We start from the raw sequence: 20682 nt of genomic DNA, 5'->3' as shown, positions 1-20682 counted from the left end.
TTCTTTCTTTTCAGCGCTTCCAACGTGGATCTGGAGTGATTGTCAGGCAGATTTTGGCCTATCTAAACATTTTGTCGAAGGTACAGTGTTCTTTTTCCTTATGTCTTCAGGGTTTAAGCCCTGTGGGTCTTGTGGCAGGCAGATGTCGGTCACCAGCCCACATACTGTTTGTATGTGGTTCCTTGCGGAGCACCAAGACTCCTAGGAGTGTGGTTTTGTCATAGTCTTCGCCCAGAAGCACTGAGGGATTGTCGCATGAAGGTTCTGGTGGTACAGCTGACTGAGGTCCCGTGGTCTAGAAGTCTTTCACATGTGTGTCCGGCGTCGAAGGGGAAGACTTCAAAACACAAACAGTCAAAAGCGACTTCATCAAGTAAGTCCTGCATTTCTGACGCTTCTCCCAGCCTTTGACTGCAGTCAGCACAAGTTTATTCAGCACCTCCCTGATTTTCTTGGAGCTGGGGCGACTCTGACCCAGATGTGGGAGTATTAGAATTCCCTCCATAAGTTCTTTGGGCTCCAACCTCCCTCTGATGCACTTTCTAGCCCCAAGGAGGTGAAAGGTATCCTAACTGAATCCACGCCAGCGGGTTCACCATCTGTGTCAGTTAGATCCCCTGGATTTGTTTTGGGATCCTGACTGGTGCACAACCCTTCGGGGTTCCCTCCTGGGTTACCGGAGTCTGATCCTCCAACTATAACAGTGACATTGGCGCCAAACCGATCACGCTCTCCGACGCCGAACAGAGCAGGTGGAGCCGCCTGGCTCAGACACTTTCCCTCCTCATTCTACACAGCCCCTTGCTGTTTTTCTGTTGGGGGGTAGACTTTTGGAGGTGAAGGAGATGTTATGGGGAGTTGAAACCCCTTGGACGAGACTGTCCAGTCTTCGTTGGAGGGTAATTGGCTGACGGAGCTGGGTGAGGCTAGTGGCCTTGAGTCCTCACCAGTTTCAGACGTCCTTATAACAACCCCCACCCCTCCACCCACCCAGCTTGGCTGCAGAGGTGAGTTCCTCCTTTGCTGAGGTGTTGAAGAGGATAGCGGTGGTTCTAGACTGGCAGCTTTCCTCAGTGGAGATGACCACAGGCCAAACGGGAGTAGAGCCTGTGCTCCCCTACAGTGAGTCACTGGATGACCTTTTGTTAGGAGCGTGGGCTAAGCCCTTTATGGTGGTCCCTGTGAAACAGTCCATAGGCACCGGCCTGCCCCGGGGGACCCAGTCTGTCTCATCTGGCACCCAACCGCAAGACGTTTTGTGGTGCAAGCCACTACATCTTCCTTTGACCCCAGTGTCCTTCCCAAAGTTCTACCAAACAGTGAGTCCAGACGGCTGGAATCTTGTGGGAGAAACATTTCTCCTCAGCCAGCTGAGCCTTGCGGTCTTTAAACGCTGCATGTGTTCTGAGCTGCTTTTCCCATGCTTTGTGGGATTCATTGGCGCACCTACTGCCGTTTTCTTCCAGAGGAAATCCGGAACAAACTTGCCCAGATATTACAGGATGAGTGAGAAGCAGCTAAATTTACAATCAAATGTGATATGGATACTATGGCATAAGTGTGTCGAGCTATGTCTCAGTCATTTGCTCTGCGCTGTCATGCCTGGCTACCCCAGTCATGTTTTTCAGAGCACCAAGTAACTCCTGACGCTCCCCAGTGATTTCACACAGCCAATCATTATCACAAAAAAACAAGGTAGAGCTTCTAATCCCATCCTAAGAACAGTATCCCTCAAAGAAAAACCATAAACGTATCCCCCCCCCCCCCCCCCCCTCCCCAAACCCTGGGCAATGTGTTCAAACAACCAAAGCCCTGAAGGTCCAGGCTTAAACTCAGAACCCATCGCCCCACCCTCCCTAGTGAGGCAACAGCCACAACAACTGTAGCGTCTTCTTATTGAGGACTCAACTTCAAGTTGGCCCAGCGAGAGCAAGAAACTCCGTCAAGCTGAGGCCCTATGACCTTGGCCAACTTCTCTCTTCCTCAATCTCCAGGTGGCTCCCGGCCGCTGCCGATGTCACAGAAGAAACTTATGAAGTGAACCTTGAAAAACAGTGACCTATGGTGTCAGTGGCATGGAAGCACACTGTCCATCAAAGGAATAGGCAAATGCACACAACTGTCCGCAACTCCCTGTCCCCAGTTTAAGTGGCTCTAAACCATGTAACCCCAGATAATGCAAGACAAAGGATACATTTCTACAGTCATGCAATACTGTCCTCCCTCTCCAGACCAGTGATGGACCCACCCTACCACCTCAAAGGGACCTTCATTTTTTGAGTTCAGGGTCCCACAGGGCCTTAATCTGTAGCCCAGGTACTCCCCAGCCACGTCCAGCTTAGGCACTAGGCTCCTGCATCAGTGCTGTCACTAATGTCCCCGCTGCTCACTGATGGAAGAATTAGTTTCCAGAGTTGGGTACACAGCCGTACTCCGCAAGGGAACTATCAGGAAGGACCTTTATGCATCCAGTTCGTTCATCTTGATTGAGGGATCCAGTCTTCACTGATTTCTTTCATGCCCTAGCACCACGCTGAGGGAGAAGGTTAGGGAGGTCACTCTTGAGTCTATGGGAGGGTGTCCCTTTAATGTTGCCCAGCATGTCCAGCCACTAATTGGTCTCCTCCGGGGTGTCAAAGAAGTAGGGTTTACCATTGTATTGTACTCTGAGTTGTGCTGGGTACAACAGTCCATGTTTCAGATTAAGATCTCGCATGCATCTTCTGACAAACGTGAACGTTTTGCGGAGGTCTTGCACTTTCTGTGTAATCCGTAAAAATCATGATATTCCGCCCCTTAAATTTTGTGCATCATGAACACGGATATTTTGCAAGATGGAGTCCCGATCTCTATAGGTGAACAAGCGAGCGATAAGGGTGCATGCTAGTGCCCCAGGTTGGGGTTTTGGACCCAGTGCATGGTGGGCTCTTTCAATTGTAAAAAAAATAATAATTAGAGAGTTTGTTTCCAGTACAGTGGTAATCCAGTCCTCCAGGAACAGTTCCATAGATTGCCTCTCTCCGGCCCTTCCAGGAATCTGATGAATCGTAAATTGTTTCTTTGTGACCTCCCTTCCTTGTTCTCCACGTGGTCCTCAAGCCTTGAAGCAGTGGCACGTAAGTCAGTAACCGTTTTCTTCAGCACCTTAACTTCCTGTTGGAGCTTGTCCACCTGCCACTGAGTTACAGTGACTCGTTTAGACATATTATGGAAATCAGCACAGAGTAGGCCTACCTCTACCACCACTGTGTCAGTTTTGGGGTGAGAGGGTTGGGGGGCGATTGGCAATCCACCAAGTGAACCCTCTCGCCAAGTATGATGATGTTGCACACTGGTCCTTGCAGAGTTTTGTATTTCCAGGCACACTGTATCACCCCCTTGCCCCCCACACACACACTTTCGTACCCCAAAAACTCATCATCAAAGGGTAAGCACTACAAGCCTACTGCCCTTCCAGGGGATAGAAAGTCTCCCATCCACGGTGTCCCCACGCAACCCCACTGCAAGGCAGGCACGTAAGATAAGTCCAGTGGCCCAAGGCCTCTCCTTAAGCCCCCAAGGAACTCAGGCCTCCAATCCAGGTCTAATGGTCCGCACCGGCGCACTGCCAACAGATAATCTAGGTGGGGGCCAGCAAAGACGCACAGGGTGAAAAAAGGGCAGGAGGCCCATCAGGAAGTGCAATCAGGGCCCTCCCCTCCAACAGTCACAGCAAGCCACTCACCGGGCACTGCTCTGGTTCCTCCACCGTCCCTTGTCCAGATGGGGGTAGAAACGCGCCACTGCCTGATACCTCCTCCACAGGCATTATTCCATGCGGCAACACCGAGCCTCCACACCACTGCAAGCCACAGGTCCCAGCAAGCCTTATTCTCACTCCTAGCGCACAGCTGCCTGGGCAGCCTCAATAGACCCCTCCTCAGGTAAGCTTCCTCTCTGCAGGCGGGTGGCGATCTTCACGTGACCTCCCTGCCCCGCCCATCACCGGGAATCCACATAGGATAATGTTTCAGCAGGCCCACTTTCCCAGCGGTTTGTGTTGCTGGACACCGGTATGCACCAGCAATCTCATGGTGATACAATACCCCCAATGTCCGCCAGGCACGTGTCCGTATGGGGAAAGTTGTTTATGTTGCGAGGAAGGAGGAGGATCAATCCCTATGGAGGGCCATCCGAGGCCCTGCTGTCCACCTTCACTGCCTGGCCCATTGCAAACTATGCAAGAGTCCTTCACTAAACAGGGAACCAGGCTCGCCTGCAACACTGTCTCGGGTGGGGACCCGGGCCCAACAGGGTCGAGGCAGCTACCATTCACTGAAGCACAGCCCTGCTGTGCATTCACGACAGGTCCCCTGGCTCAGGGACCACGTGCAACCCCATGGGACTAGGATGCGCAGGTCATTCAGGCACAAAAAGTGCAACTGTTAGTCCCCAGGGCAGGTTTCTGAAGGTATCATGGCCACCATCGAGCGGGAGGCTGGAGTTATGAGTATGAGTTTCCAGGATATTGGAGGATTTTCCAGCTCCAGGCCGGATCTCTATAAGCACACGTCTAAGCTGCCATCTTGCTTGCAAGAACCAGCTTGGTCGATCCTTCATACCTGAACAAAACGTTATTGCTTGGATTCAGAAGTGCGGAGGGATGGTAACTTCGTTCACTCTGTTTTACAGGATGCTTTATTATAGACAGATATGTTCCCACCTCGGGTGTGGGACTGCTTGGTGATTTAATTCAGGAGGTGAGGAAACTGCAGGTAGATGTATCCATCAGAAAAACAAATTACTTACCTTCGATAACACTTTCTGGTGGATATGGTATCTACCTACAGATTCTTCACTGACACACCCTCCTCTCTATTGCATGTCCGGATATGCCAAAGGACCCTGCCAATTTGTTAATTAGTATGTTTGGATATACAAAAGGATCCTGCCAGTTTGCCAATTAGTATGCTGAGACTGATGAAAACTGCACCTATGCTTTCTGATGTTAGTTTCATCAGATAGCCTCAAATGCACGGTAAAAAGATGGAAGGAAACCGACATCAGTATGCCGTGGGAGGCACTTTATGGCTCTAGTGATGTTACACAGTGCTTCGTGCATATCCGTGTTGAAGCCGCTCTGCTACCCATGTTGGATACCTGTGAGATTCCGGTCTAAGCTCGCTCATGGGATTTTCAAAAGGTGAGGAGTCCTCAGGGTAGATACTGTATCCACCTGAAAAAGCTTTGCCGAAGATAAGTAACTTGTTCTTTAATTACAAATATGCACCAGAGCCTTTTGAGGGGAAGCATCCTCAATGACGACTCCTGAACAACGAAGTAGTGGAAAATGAAAACGGAACAACGCTTTCGTTAACCACGACTTCCTTGTTCAGGTCCTTAACCACGCACGCGTTGTTAAGGCACAGAAGAAGGGAGTCGGCTGAGGAGGACGACACGAACAAGGAGGTAAGTGGGGGTCAGGGTATTTTTAGTTTTAGGGGGTGGGGTGGTTTAGGGGCATGGGAGGGGTGGTTTAGGGGCAGGGGAGGGGGGTTCAGGGCATTTTTAGTTTTAGGGGCAGGGTGGGGGGTTGGGGTATTTTTACTTTTTGGGAGTGGGGGTTGGGGTAGTTTAGGTTTTAGGGGTGGTTAGGGGCGGGGTATTTTAAATTTTTGGGAGTGAGGGTTGGGGTAGTTTAGGTTTTAGGGACAGGGGTGGGTGGGTCGGGTTATTTTTAGTTTTGGGGGTCGGTGTGGTTTAAGGGAGGGGGTCGGGTTATTTTTAGTTTTAGGGGTGGTTTAGGGGCGGGAGAAAGGGGGGTCGGGATATTTTTAGTTTTAGGGGTGAGGTAGGGGCGGTTTAGGTTTGGTGGGAGGGGTATTTTTAGTTTTAGGGACAGGGTGGGGGGGGATCGGGGTATTTTTAGTATTTGGGGGTGGGGGTTGGGGTGGTTTAGGTTTTAGGGGTGGGGGTTGGGGTGCTTTAGGTTTTAGGGGTTGGGGTGGTTTTAGGTTTTAGGGGCGGGGTGAGGGGTTGCAGTAATTTTAGGGGTGGGGTTGGGGTGGTTTTAGGGGTGGGGGGTCGCAGTAATTTTTATGGGTGTGGGTGAGAGGGGACACATGCTGGAATCATGCATGCCATTTACTAATGCCTTTACCAGGAATGCCTTTACAACAAAAAATCATGAAGGCATTCGTGGTAAAGGCATTAGTGGTAACAACGAGGTTGTTGTTCCAACCTCGTTGTTCAGGCACGCGTTGTTCCAGCATGCGTTGTTCCGACGTATATTCCCTTTTGAGACGTTATGAGACCAGTGTAAGGTTACCTCCAAATTAATGTTCGTGCCATATAAGGTCTGGTGTGGTCTTTATGGAGTAAACTCTTTTAATGAAGTGTCAAAGAATAAAAAAAAAAATGCATGCACACTAGCGTTATTATAAAGAGAAAATCTGCTCCCACAGGATATGTAAAGCTTTTGTTTTAAACGGATCATGCTTTTTTAGCTACATGATTGTGCCTTTTGAGGTGCTTGTTCAAACAATTTTTAGTTCAGTTCATGCTCATGCATTTTAAGCTTAAATTTCAGCTGTACTGCCATTCATTTGGACACATCAGTGCAGAAATTACACCGTGAAGGCCGCTTATAAAGTGTGTTCTGGTTGTCAGGCGTGTTTGTGTGAATTGATGCATTGTGGCATGCTGCTTAATTGCTGTAGTGGCACGACTAAGATGCCACATACATAGGCACCTACTTAGACACCTAAACCCCAAGCAGCAACCATCCTTACACAAACAAGCCCAAGCATATTCAACTCATTACTACTCATTCAGCCAACACCCTTGTGCCCACCTGGCTATAAAGGCATTGTATTTACAAGTGTGTAATTTGTTGTGCATTAATCAGGTGACTCTCAACCCCATATCCACACCATTTATATGCAAGTGAATGTTTCAGAAGGAAACCCACTTTGACAACTTCTTCAAACCTATACATCATTTTCAGTAGCTCCTTTGAGCAACTGGCTGAATTCTATGTATCAGCTCCATTGAGTATAGTGCTGCGAAGTATTGATCCCCAAATATCTCTTTAACAACATAGTTCTGTACATTGAAAATGGTTATTCAGCTACCTTTGTCACACAGTGCTCTTGTCGTCAGTTAGGATGTTGCAGCATGACACTAATGAAATCAGAATCATTGATGGTTATCTAAAAATTATGTTGTCCTTCTTTACAGATACAGGTGAAGATAGACGTTTGTCGTTCCTCATTCAACCCACTCCCATCACCAAAGTTGTTGGTCAGAGTGTTATTGTCCCTTGTGCTGCTACTGGGTCACCCGCTCCTATCATCCACTGGACCAAGAACGAGGAGGAAATAGCTCTAGAAAGGTAAGTGAAATCTGATGGAGAATGCTAATTTCAAATGTTATTTTACACACTTAGTGGCATCCTGTCTGCTCTTTGCCTTTACCAGGTGAAGTGTTTTACATGCCATACTTCACTGTTCGGGTCATTCTGCTCAGCAAAATAGAAGTACTTTGCTTGTGCTGTAAAGGGCTAAATAACTTTGGCATGTTTCTTGTGAGAAAACTTATACTGCTGCTCACGCATCGGAGTTTAATGGTTGCTAGTGCATGTTTGCTGCACATTTATGTTGGGTTTGTGTTGCTGCATATGTACAGTGACAGGCTTAGGTGACTTAAGTGCACAGATTGGAACAGGCGGTGCTGGAGACATTGTGCTGTTTTATTATCTGCTCAAGGAGTGTTGCTGCTCCTTTGCACCACTGGAGTACTGGGGAAGGTCCTTCAGACAGAGGCACCCGGCCACTTATATGCAGTGTCATTTTGTACTATAGTGGTGATTTATCACCGCTTAAGAGCATCATGGTGTGTTTGGGATTGCTGAGTTAGAATCTGCCTTGTTCTGATATGCACAGTTGTAAAAGTGGGGGTTGTGGTATATTGTTTCTGTGTGGTGCCTGTGGCTTGGAGGCGGGCTCAAATCATGTCACAGAAAGTATGTTGTAGCACATTATTATGAGGGGTGAGTAGGCGAATAGTATGAGAAACAGGATCACAGTTTGCAAATGCAGGCTAGTTGTAAGTTGAGGATAGTTAAGAGTACATTTAGTAAACTGCAATTTCTTTATGCTTTTCCTAATTGTAGGTGCTTAATGGGTATCCTTGTTGTATTTGGGAGGATATTACTAAGCTTCCATATCTATAGAAAAGGAGCTTCCTCCTAGTCACGTTACTTTAAAATGTGATGATGAAAAGCTGAACAAAGATCAATATGTGGTTCCTAATCTGATATAGTCAGAGATTTGATTCAGAAATGTAGGTCCTGTTCCATGAATTGCTTTCTGAGCAGTTTTAAATGAGGTTCCTCTTGCTGCCAGAAGGTACTGTAGGCCCCTGGGGGCAATGTAATTGCTGTCATGTCTGCTCAGGTTGCGTACTTGCCTAGCTTGGGCATTTTGAATTCATTGCAGTTTACTGATTAGGTGTATTAGGAGCCAAATCTGTATTCCATTGGCATAGTTGAGATATGACAGTACAAGAGCTCTTGAAACATGGAACTTTCGGGGAAATGCAAGGCGAGGGAACATCTGGTGTGGTATTATCATGGTGTAGAACTCACTTTTGGTCACTTGGTTAGCTTGAGATTGGAGTGAGAGGTTGGAATCTCTTCTTGCGCCCAGATTCTTTTTTCCCGTTTTGGTGTTTGTGAGGCAAATAGTGGAAGGGTCATATTTTTCCCATGCTCCACAAGTGAGTGATGTGTACTCCCTCCACCGTCAGTCACATGGATTATATTTCTAACTGCTTGCCGCATAGACTTAGTCAGTGTGCCAGTATGAATTAGAATTCCAGTTGGACTGCAATCCATCCACATCCCACTGAGTAATACTGTGTAGGAATTGTTTCCTGGTAAATATTAGTCCCACAAGATGAGTTCAGGGACTCAGTGGAACTCCATATTCTCCTTCTTTAATGAATAACACACTTGAGGATTGCACTAAGGAATGGGACTTAATTTAATATGTTCATAATTTAGGAATGTACCCTCTTTCTTGCATGGTAACCCCCACTTTTTGCCTGTTGTCAGTATGTTTTGACTGTGTTCACTGGGATCCTGCGTACCAGGACCCCAGTGACTATGCTCTCTCCCTTTAAATTTGGTTGCTTGGAACACACACACACCCCACTTTTGGCATACTGGTGCCCCCTTGTAAGTTCCTAGTATATGGTACCCAGGGCATTGGGGCACCAGGTGTCCCTCATGGGCTGCAGCATGTATTATGCCACCCATGGGGAGCCCATGCAAAGTGTATCTGCAGGCTTGCCATTGCAGACTGTGTGAAAGGGTGCATGCACCCCTTTCACTACAGGTCACTGATCCAGGTTACTGTAAGTCATCCCTACGGTAGGCCCTCCTATCCCAGAGGGCAGGGTGCAGGTACCTGTGTGTGAGGGCACCTCTACATGAGCAGAGGTGCCCCCACGAACTCCAGACCCATTTTCATGGGCTTCGTGAGTGCAGTGACACCATTTTACACGTGTACTGGACATAGGTCACTACTTATGTCCAGCTACAGAAATGGTAACACCGAACCTAGGCATGTTTCGTATCAACATGTCATAATCATACCCCAATACTGTTGCCAGTATTGAAAGTATGATTCCATGCACTCTGGGGGCTCCTTAGAGGACCTCCTGATTGCTCATACCAGCTTTCTGGGGGTTTTCGGGCAGCCCATGCTGCTGCCGTCCCTCAGACAGGTTTCTGCCCTTCTGCTGCTTGATGAGCTCAAGCCCAGAAAGGCAGAACCAAGGATTTTTTTGTGACGGGGGTAACACCCTCTCCCTTTGGAAATAGATGTTACATGGCTTGGGAGGGGGTAGCCTTCCCAAGCCACTGGTATGCTTTGAGTGGCACATTTGGTGCCCTCCTTGCATAAACCAGTCTGCACTGGTTCAGGGACGTCCAGTCCCTGCTCTGGCCCGAAACTGGACAATGGAAAGGGGTTGTGAATACACCCCTGTCCAAGGGCCCCTTGAATCCAAGGTGGGCAGAGGGCTCTAGGAGCATCGGAGTGGCCAGGTCAGGCAGGTGACGTCATAGCTCCCTCCTGATAGTTGGTTACCTGGCTAGGTGACCAATCTCCCTTCCAGAGCTGTTTAGGGTCTCCCTCTTTGTTGGTCCTCATATTCGACGAACTAGGCTCCAGCAGGATTCCTCTGTATCGTTTACTTCAACTTCTGGCCACTGGAACTGCTACTGGACCTTCCAGGAACCGACATTCTGAATCCATGACGAAGACTGTGCTTGCAACAGTGTTTCCACAGCTCCTCCCAGCTTCTGCAACATTTCCCCTGCTGTGCATCCTCCGAGGGCGGCAGGTCTTCAGTCTGCACGAGAAGGAAGAAGGAATCTCCCTTAGAGTGAAGGAGTCACTCCTGTGCATTCGCAGACACCAACTGCAGTGATGACCGGCTGCGTGGATCTCCTCATCCTGAGCTGCGTGGATCCTACCTCACGGGTGGTGGTCTTGAGTGGTCCCCTTGATCCTCTCTGCCAACTGCCCAGCTTTGGTGAAAGTAAGCCCCTGCCTTCCCATGCAGGACAGTACCCCCATACACCTCATCTCTTGCAGCCACCAGGTTTTGTTGGCATCTCCTCCAGGGATCTTCAGGCTCTGTGTAGCCCCAGCACCCTTCCCTGCGATGCACAGCCCTGTGCATGCTTCTCCTGTGGCGTGGGACCCTTCTTCAGTTGTGCTGCGTGGGCTCCTGTGCGACCCCTTGGTCTTCTTCCAGTGGGTCTCCTGTGGGGGCTGTCTTTCTTCTGTGGACTCTGCATCGCTGAGGGTCCCCTGGGACTCCCCTCTGTGGGTTGAGTCCTCCTGGACTTTGCTGGTTCCCGGCAGCTCCACTTTTCATCTACTTTGCCAACCCCTGTTGGTGACTTTTCTATGCAGCACACAGACTGCAATCTTCCATCCAGCGTAGGATGTCGACTGCATCCTCCAGGAACTCTTCACCAACTCCAGGGCTGCATTGCAGACCATCTTCGTCCTGCCATCAACCAACTCCTGCAACCAGACATGTGGGTAGTGGCTCCTGCCACCACTGTACACTTCTGCGACTTCCGGACTTAGTCTCCTTCTTTTTCAGGTCTTCCTCTTCAGGAATCCACTGCTGGTTTCTTGCAGTCTTTTATGGGTGTTGCGTTATTCTTTTTTCAGTCCTTTTGGCGCTTTGGGGAAAATCCAGTAACTTACTCTTTTCCTGGTCGCTGGGTTTTGGGGTTTCTAGTTCCTCCAGCTCCCCCCTACAGATTCCATTTACCTGGGTGGCGGTCCTGCATTTGTATTCAATTTTTTTAGTATATGGTTTGAGCTCCCCCTAGGGTCACTATTGTCTATTGCTATTGCAATGTTTTCTGTTGCTATTTATGCCTATTTCTGATTACTAGTGTACATATTTAGTGTGTGTACTTACCTCCTGTTGGGGTAATGCCTTTTTAATAATTGTACCTTTATTATTGTAACACTGAGTGTTTTCTTTCATGTGTGTAAATGGTGTGTGACTACAGTGGTATTGCATGAGCTTTGCATGTCTCCTAGGTAAGCCTTGGCAGCTCATCCACAGCTATCTCTAGAGAGCCTGGCTTCTAGACACTGCCTACACTTCACTGATAGGGGAATCCTAGACTTGGTGTAAGTAACCTAGGTACCCACCACACACCAGGCCAGCATCCTACACATAATATATGAATTATAACATCACAGGATATAAAAAGTAATGCAGCAAAACATGTTATGGAAAATGAAAACAGCAACAAACTCTAAAATTGCTATTGATTTGATATTATCCTAACACTCACAAGCTATCTCTAATTACTACGCAAACTTTTTACTCCGGCATGAAATAGCAAGTCTGTTTTTGAGTTTCAGAGATAGTTTGCAAAGCATACCTTTGTTTCTATGCTGAAACAGCAAATGCTGCAGCTTGTACGAGGATGGAACTTAAACAGCAACTGGCTGAAAGCTACTTCTGTCACCTTAGACAAAAGTTGATGCTGCAAACTGGTGTGGCCTGTACCTCCATAGCCTTTGCGCAAAGTCCCCACTAAAATGTAGTCCAGTACCTGGATTTTATCGAATCTGATTTTCAATTTTATCTTACATTTTGAAAACAATGATCGGACTAGCAGATGCTAAACTAGCAACAGCACAAAACAATCATGGCGACAAAAGAGTCAGTGTGATTATCAAATTGATAAAGGAGATGCATGTTTCAAACGTCAGCGGTGCGCTTTCTCTGGCTGATGCAGACGTTGGGGACGGACCTTCCCTCGTTTTAATGTGCAAAGAAAAACTGCTTGTAGGCTGCACTCAAGGAAAGTGCATAATTTTATTTCAAAAGGATTTCAACACCTAAACCACCACCGACGCGTTTCGACCAACAGGTCTTGCTCACAGCTTGTGAGTGCGTTTTCTGTCTCTCATTTATAATGTTCCAGTCATGCCCATAATGAGGCGGAATAAAAGGATCCCTCCAGGAGTGGAGTAAAATAACATCAGACAAATGGATTTTAAATATAATCCATTATGGATGCTGCATAGAATTAACCAAAGAGCCTCCACAAAGACTGCCAAGAACGCAGAATTTCGGGGAAGACGAAATAGTACAACTTAGAAAACAGGTCAAGGAACTCTTAGAAAAAAGGACCATGTAACAGGTGGTAAAACAAGGGAAACTACTCACCATATATTTTGGTGTGAAAACAAGATCTGACCTTAAGACCAAATCTAAACCGCATGTTTCTAAACAAATTCATTTTAACACAACCCTTAAAGATGACAATGTTGCAGGAAGTAATACCACTTCTGAGAAAAGGGGATTATGTGGCCACCTTAGACCTAAAGGATGCTTACCTGCACATACCTATGTATCAAAGTCACAGAAAGTACCTCAGGTTTGTCCTAAACAAAAAACATTACCAATTCAGAGTTCTACCCTTGATTTCACAAGAAACCATAGAAAGTCATTACCACAACCAGAACAGGTGAAAGTGTTTCTGGGAGCTACCTTCAACTCCAACAGTGAATGCATACCCAGTTCAGAAGAGAGCAGAAGCAATCACAAAGCAGACTCGCCTCTACCATAAAGGTCAGTCTCTGACAGTGAGGACTGTAATGAAACCCATGGGCATTATGGCATCATGCATACCACTGATTCCACATGCAAGACAGCACATGTGCCCGAACCAGGAATGGCTCTGTAACAAGTGGTCACAAGCCTCAGGGAGCTGGGAGGATCTAGTGGTTGTCCCAGCAAGGGTACAGAGGGAGACACAATGGTAGAACTCAAAAAACATAAACATAGGATGGCCATTCAAAACACCAGCTCCAACTGTGATCACAACCACAGACTTATCCCTCAAACGTTGGGGAGCACACAAGGGAACCCTGAAAGTATTATGGAACGACACAGATGCAGTGAAGCATATAAATTACCTGGATATGCAGACAGTTTACCTAGCCCTAAGGGCTTTCCAGGCAGCCGTAACAGGTCGAACTGTATTGATCCGACCGGACAACACAACTGCTATGTTCTACCTGGACAAACAAGGGGGAACAAAATCCTTCATGTTGTCAAAGCTAGCCCAAGAGATATGGAAATGGGCGATACCCCGGAAAATAACATTTAGTAAACTGGGATCTGGTTGTAGTACCCCCCACTTTTTGTCAGTATGCTTTGGACTGTAGTGCACTGGGAACCTGCTGCCCAGGTACCCAGTGCCAATGCTCTCTCGCCTACATTTGGTTGCTGGTAAACCTTTTACACACACAGTTGGCATACTGGTGCACCAATGTGAATCCTTAGAATATGGCACTTAGGTACCCAGGGCATTGGTACACCACGGGTCTCCCATGGGCTGCAGCATATATTGTGCCACCCATGGGAGCCCAGGCAAACTGTGTCTGCAGGCCTGCTATTGCAGCTTGCGTGAAATGGTGCATGCACCCTTTTACCACCGAACCTGGTCACTGCACTTAGACACTATAAGTCAAACCTCTGGTAGGCCCTTCAGCCCAAGGGCAGGGTACATGTCTCTAAGTGTGAGGGTACCCCTGCATGAGCAGGGTGCCCCTACTGACCCCAGACCATTTCCTGGACCCTGTAAGTGTGGGGAAGCCATCTTAAGTTATGTAGTGGACACTGGTTAACATAATGGCTTCTCTGGACCTAGGCAAGCTCGGTACCAAACATGTTGGAATCATGCAACTACACTGATTCCATTGTTAGTTGTATGGTACCATGTACTCTGGGGGTTCCTTAGAGGATCCCCCAGTTCTGCCTGTGCAGCCTTACAGGGTCTTTCTGCCAGCCCACGCTGCTGCTGATCCCAGACACTGTTCTGCCCTCCTGCTGATGAGCCTGGCTAAGGCCGGAGAGGCAGAACAAAGGACTTTCTGCAAGGGAGAGGTGTGACGACCTCTACCCCCCTTCCCCCCCCTTTGTAATAGGTGTCTGAGGGGTGGGGTTGCCTCAACGCCACAAAACTGCTTTGAAGGGCACATTTGGTGCCCTCCTTGAATAATCCGGTTTGCACCAGTTCAGGAACCCCTGGTTCCTGCTCTGGCACGAAACTGCACAAAGAACAGGGGAGTGACTACCCCCTCTCCTAGGGAGAGGCACAGAGCTTTGCCAGGTGGCCACTGGATTCTGCCATCTTAGAAACAAGATGAACAGAGGCCCCTGGGAGCATCTGACTGGTTAGGCCATGTGGATGTTTTCCCTGACCCCCTCTGATAGGTGGGTCACTTTCAAGAATGACCAAACCCCTTTTAGGATCACTTAAGGGCTCCCCCGTGGGTAGGTCCTCAGATTGGTCAAGCAAGACTCTCCAAGGAACTCTCTGGAAGGCATATTCTGCTCTTGGCCTCTGGAACCGCTGCTGTTCTGCTTTGGAACCGAAACATGTCTGCTTCTGGCCGGAAGGCTGCCATTGCAACATTGTTTCTTCAGATCCTGCAAGAATTCTGCAGCATCCAAGGCTGTGCATCCTCCTGCTTGCACCTGGAAGCACGAATAAATCTCCCTTTGAGTGAATTAGTCACTCCCCTGCAACCTCAGGCACCTTGAGACAACGTCCAACGCCTACTTGGGGTCTGCTGTTCCATGAACATCAAAAGGCTCTGCTTCACAGTTGGTGAGTCTGTGGCTTCCTCCGGGCTCTGCTCTGCTTGTCTTCTGACCAACTTGGGAGACTGTGGGCTCCTGCCACTGGACTGGAACCCCTGTGCTCCACGAGTGTTGCACTTGCCAAGGCTTGTTGACTCTTCCTCCAGGAGATCTTCAGGTGCCAAGAAACCCCAGCCTCCAGCACTCTAACTCGAGGATCCGCCCCTGTCTTGCAACTACTGCGACATGGGACCTCTGTTTTGTTGTGCTGCTGAGGCCTCCTTGTGACTCCCTGTGTCCATCGCCTGTGGGTCACTTGTGGGGGCTCCATCGACTTCTGCTGGCCTTCCTGCGTGCTGAGGGCCAGCCCTGACTCCCCCTACTGGGTAGAGTCTCCTGAACATTGCTGGTCCCCAAAACTTTGCAAACACTTCAACTCCGCTTGCATTTGCCAGTGCTTGTTGGTGACCTGGCTGGTCACTGACCCTCCTGCAAATCGGCGACCATTGAGGGACAGCTTGTAGGTAACTCCTGGGATCTTCTGCAGCTCCTGGATCCCGCAGCTGGACTTCTTCTTCCACCAACTTGCAAGAACATCTTTTCTAGGAGGGTGGACATTACCACCTCCACCACCTGGGCACATCCAAGAGTTCTAGAATCTGTCCCCTCCCTTTTCAGGTCCTCCACCTCTGGAGTCCGTCCTTTACATTCCTCCTGGATAAGCTTCAGCAGCTTGCCTCAGCTACCCCTAGAGAGCTTTTGCTATCTGGACACCTATTCACTATCACTAAGGGTTGCCTGGACACAGTATAGGGTGCCACACCATAGATGTACACCATAAACTGATCCAGCCTCCTTCATAACACCACAGGCAAAATACCTACTAGCTCAATATGGAGGCAGACAAATTGAGCAGACAGGAAACCAACTCACATAAGGGGGAGATAAAGCAGGATACTCTACAAAGGATCAACAACATCTCGGGCACCCCAAGCATAGACTTGTTCACCTCCCCAACAAACGCAAGATGCCTGCACTTCACCTCCAGGTTTCCTCACCCCCAGACAAAAGGGTATGCCCAGTCAATAAATTGGTCAGGGAAATTAACTTGCCCCTTTCCTATAATCCCCCTGATCCCGAGGACACTGGAAAAGGCCAAACATTTGAGGACAAAAGACATCCTCATAGCCATGCATGGGCCAGGCAGATCTGGTACTCAAACCTACAGGAGATGCACAGTAGTAAGATAATCACAATCAAACCAGAACAAGACCTACTGATAATACAACACAGGGAAGTGTGCCATCGCGAGCCAGCCTCATTCAGCCTAGCAGCATGGAATATCTAGAATTTGGACATCTGCAGCTACACCCCCCGACGATGACAGATCCCGAAGGAAGCTACGAAACCAGGTATATGAAAATGCTACATGGACAAATGCAAAAGAGATATCCATTGGCGTGTAAACAACAACAGAATAGACAACAACACAACAGGAGATTGTGCTGATATCTCTCACCCATCTATTAGACAGTTGCCTGACTTACGCATCCATAAAGGTTCATTTAGCAATGATAGGGGCCTACACTGGAGATTATGGCAGGCGGCAGTTTCTTCACATCCCCAGTGGTGAAGATATTCTTAGAAGGTTCTAAAAGAGTGGCACCAACAAGATCTGTTCGAGCCCGCTATGGAACCTAAATACCGTATTGACACAGCTGATGACAGAACTTTTTGAACCCATGCACAAGTCAGTGAAAGGTCACTTGCCCTAATAACAACCTTTCTAATGGCAATCACAGCATTATACAAGATGAGGGAGCTACAAGCAGTAACAATTCAAGAACTGTATTTGCAGATCCACAAAGACAAGGTGGTCCTCAGCCACTTCCGACGAATGGTAGTAACACAATTCCATGTCAACCAAAGCAAGAACTGCCAGCTTTCTTTCAAGAACCAAAGACACAAGCTGAAAGTGCCCTCAATACACTGGATGTGTGAAGGGCCTTAATGTATTACCTACAAGAAAAAATTGAGTTTCTTAAGGAAAATCAGCTATTCGTTTCCTTTGCCAAAGCAAGCAAGGGTTCACCTACTTCCAAGGGAACAATTGCAAGATGGATTGTAGAAATCCTACTAACTTGCTAACCCAAAGCTTGGAAAGACTTAACTGTGCGTCCCACACTCAACCAGGGAAAACCAGACTCAACCAGGGAAAAAGGCTCTACACTGGCATTCCTAGCAAATGTGCCCATTGACAAAATCTGTGTAGCAGTAAGTTGGGCATCTCCACACACCTTAACAAAACATTACTGTGTGGACATTCGGATGAACAAGAGGCACACGTGGGATGGAAGGTACTACGACGTCTGTTTCCTAACTCGTCCTCATTTCAACTTAGCCATCCCAAGGAAGGAGATACAGTTTTACAATCTAATGCACAGCATGTGAATCCAGAAAACGATTCATTCTGCAAAACGAAACAGTTACCACTAGGAATAGTTTTGCAGCTTGACAAGTTTTCTGGATTCACATGTGACCCACTCACCTCCCCAGCAAACAGGTGGGAAACGAGAGGGGCAAAAAAGAAGAAAAGGGGTAAAAAAAAAAAAAGGGAACCAAGAAAAATGAATCTGAAGATGGCAACCACACACAAGAACTTCCGGGCGCTGTCTGATGTCATACAGAGGATGGACTTTACACCAAATGGTAGTCGACGATGCCCAGAAAAAAAAATTACAACATTTCTGGACCCAACCACTAGGTGGCTGAATAATGCACAGCACGTGAAGCCACAAAACTCTTCAAGCTGTAAAACTAATGCTACTGGTAATTGACCATTTCATTTACGGTTTTCTCCCTTTATACTTCCTCTTTAATTTCTTTGCTTCTCATCCGTTTATTTTAATATGTAAGTGGCTACTACAGACAGTGCTGATGAGCCTTTGCCACTGATTTCATTTGCACAGCTGCATCACATGTGGCCACTTCCTCTAAAACAGGAAATAATTATGGAATGTTTTTGTCCATGGTGTATCATGTTTTACCATTCTAAGGTGGGCATATTGGAACTTTAAAACAATAGACTATTTACAATACCTCTAGAAGACGGACACTCAATGCCATGTTTAGTTTCATTATTGCAAACATATTTTTTTTGTACTTGTAATCTTATAATTTATCTTGCTTATGTTGTACAGTTTGTGTGTGTTTTATTTCTATTGAATCAGAGAATGAGTGCAAGAACGAGTCAACGAATGGATGCATGAGTGCAAAGATGTTGCCTTATTGTGTGCCTACATCCATCATCACTTAAAAGGCACTTCCATGCATAAATCAGACCAGTTGGCATTGCCAGTACGTGTTCATGTTTTGTTTTCTTCAGGTTCTTTTCAGGATCCTCCTTTTGACTTGTTGGTAACTGCATCCAAATTGTGCCAGGAGGTTTGGTGTGGTTTTGAGGGCATTCATTTTATTGAAAGTCTGTGTAAGCCATTGGTGGAAATTGTGGAAAGACATTAATGAATGGGTCCATAAGCCGGCTTGCAGAGTTCAAATCGAAATCAGTCAGAATTGAAAAACTTCTATGTTCTACTATGCAGTTGTGTTAGGGCTTGGAGGGGGTGTGATGGAAAGGTTGCATAGAAAAAGAATATCTGGTGATCATTCAAGGTAATTGGATTACGGGAACTGATGGATCCTTTTGTGTTCAAGATTGCCCCTAGTGTGTGACTAGCATATCGGGTGGGCCTAGTAACTAGTTTATGGAAGTAGACTGCTTCAGGGTTTCTGCAGAGCGATAAGGTATGCCGCCACCTGCCAAAGGACTTACTTAACCTGATGGACAGTTTGGTTTTGTTGTGAACTTTCAAATTTCCTGGATCTACAGTGAGATACATATTGCTGACCCCTAAACCTCTAAATGTTTGTCAGACCCCCCACAGATTATAGAGAAATGGCAGATATCTGTTGTCTGTGACACATTTGGCTCATTCTAAGGTAGAGTTGTCTGACTCTTAACACTGTCAAAGGAAGTCTTATCTACAGGGAAAATGTGTATATACACATACACTTGATTGTGCGCATCCACGCCCCTGGAAACAGTAGAAACACAATAATTAGGGTTTTACAAGACAGACTTAATTCTCATGAACAACCAACTCTTAAATCTTGTGCATCAGAATAATGGTATTCATCATAATCTCAGCAGTCATAATAAAACAAAATGAGCATTAAAAATGCTCAAAACATTTTACCTCATACACTTCCCGTAATAGGTTGTTCTACTTCCTACTTAACAACTGTTTGTTTATATTCTTAGCTCCACAATTGTTATGTTATCAAAGCATTTCCAGATGCCTCGGAGAGCTATTGGCCATAAATTGGATACTGCCTTTCTGGCAAGTCCTCTTTCAACAATTAGTCGGTGAGTTTACCCTACCAGATCTTCATATCTCTTCATACCCATTCCCCCCCCCCTCAATGATTCTTTATGGAGAAAACAGGAGATGCTCCTTTCGCATCCTCTTATATCAACGCTGCATAACAGAAGACAATGGCTCTGTTACTGGAGCTAAAGGGAAATGTTGTTGAGGCACGCTGAAGGCTAAACAAATGTTGCTTTTCTTATTTCTTTCCAAAAAGGATCTGCTTGATGCAAGATTCCCTTGTATCTTCTTTCTACAACTGCCAGTAAATAATTTGCTCTGAAATAGAGCGATCTTGTATGCAGAATAGAGAATGGAAACTTGTTAAGAAGTAGCTTTGAGAAAATAAGGTTTATATTAATATGGCGATCTTGTGCACACGTTAGCATATGATTCAGGTATTTGTTTTCTAGGCCTTAAGCCTGTAAAGCACAAAATCAGCGTTAGTACGTCCTTGTTTGCATCAGGGGCGGCTCCTCCATTACGGCAGAGGAGCGTCTCCTCACTGCCAGTAGCAGAAGCTGCAAAACTTTCACAACGAGGGGATGAAGGAGGCGGGGAATCTGGGATGAGGAGCAGTGAGTTTCCCCCCCTCACTGCGCATATAGGTTTGGCTGGCTGTATCGGGCCGGCCAAACACATGTGCGGTAGGCTCTCTCCAGCCCAGAAACACAGTTGCTGGGCTGGAGAGAGCCTGAGCAGGCTCCCAGCCAATCCTGATGCTGCTGTAAGCAGCATCAGGATTGGTCTGCAGGGCAGGCTAGGAGGCTGTGCCTGCCAGCAGAGCAGAGCAGAGCAGAGGAGAGGGGCGGAGTGGGGCCCGGTGCGGTGTCGGAAAAGTAAGTGTTCATTTTTATTTATTTTTTTAATTTTATTTTATTAGATTTTAGATCCCCTTCAAGTGCTGCTCCTTACGAGCGAAGCGAGCTGCAGCTGGTTTGCATGCAATCAGTCCTGGCTTATATTTCACATATGTATTACATACAATAGGTCTGTCAAACAATATTTTCAGATTCAAGACGCATAGTTTTGAGTGGTCTATTTTGATATCCCAAATAGAGCCCAGGACAGC

At 47.1% G+C, this 20682-nt stretch overlaps 1 protein-coding gene across 12 annotated transcripts in view; it reads left to right on the top strand.

The window, feature by feature from the left end:
• NEO1 (neogenin 1) overlaps positions 1 to 20682 on the top strand; it is a 514543-nt gene that overhangs the window by 247989 nt on the left and 245872 nt on the right. For all 12 annotated transcript variants that reach the window (XM_069222245.1, XM_069222241.1, XM_069222240.1 and 9 more), the window contains exon 4: positions 7219 to 7372. In XM_069222245.1, the coding sequence (XP_069078346.1) occupies positions 7219 to 7372 (154 nt within the window). The remainder of the gene's footprint in view (positions 1 to 7218; positions 7373 to 20682) is intronic.

Source organism: Pleurodeles waltl, chromosome 3_1 (assembly GCF_031143425.1).
Source record: "Pleurodeles waltl isolate 20211129_DDA chromosome 3_1, aPleWal1.hap1.20221129, whole genome shotgun sequence".
Lineage (NCBI taxonomy): Eukaryota > Metazoa > Chordata > Amphibia > Caudata > Salamandridae > Pleurodeles > Pleurodeles waltl.
Note: the sequence above shows the minus strand (reverse complement) of the source record. Positions and strands in the feature narration are given on the sequence as shown.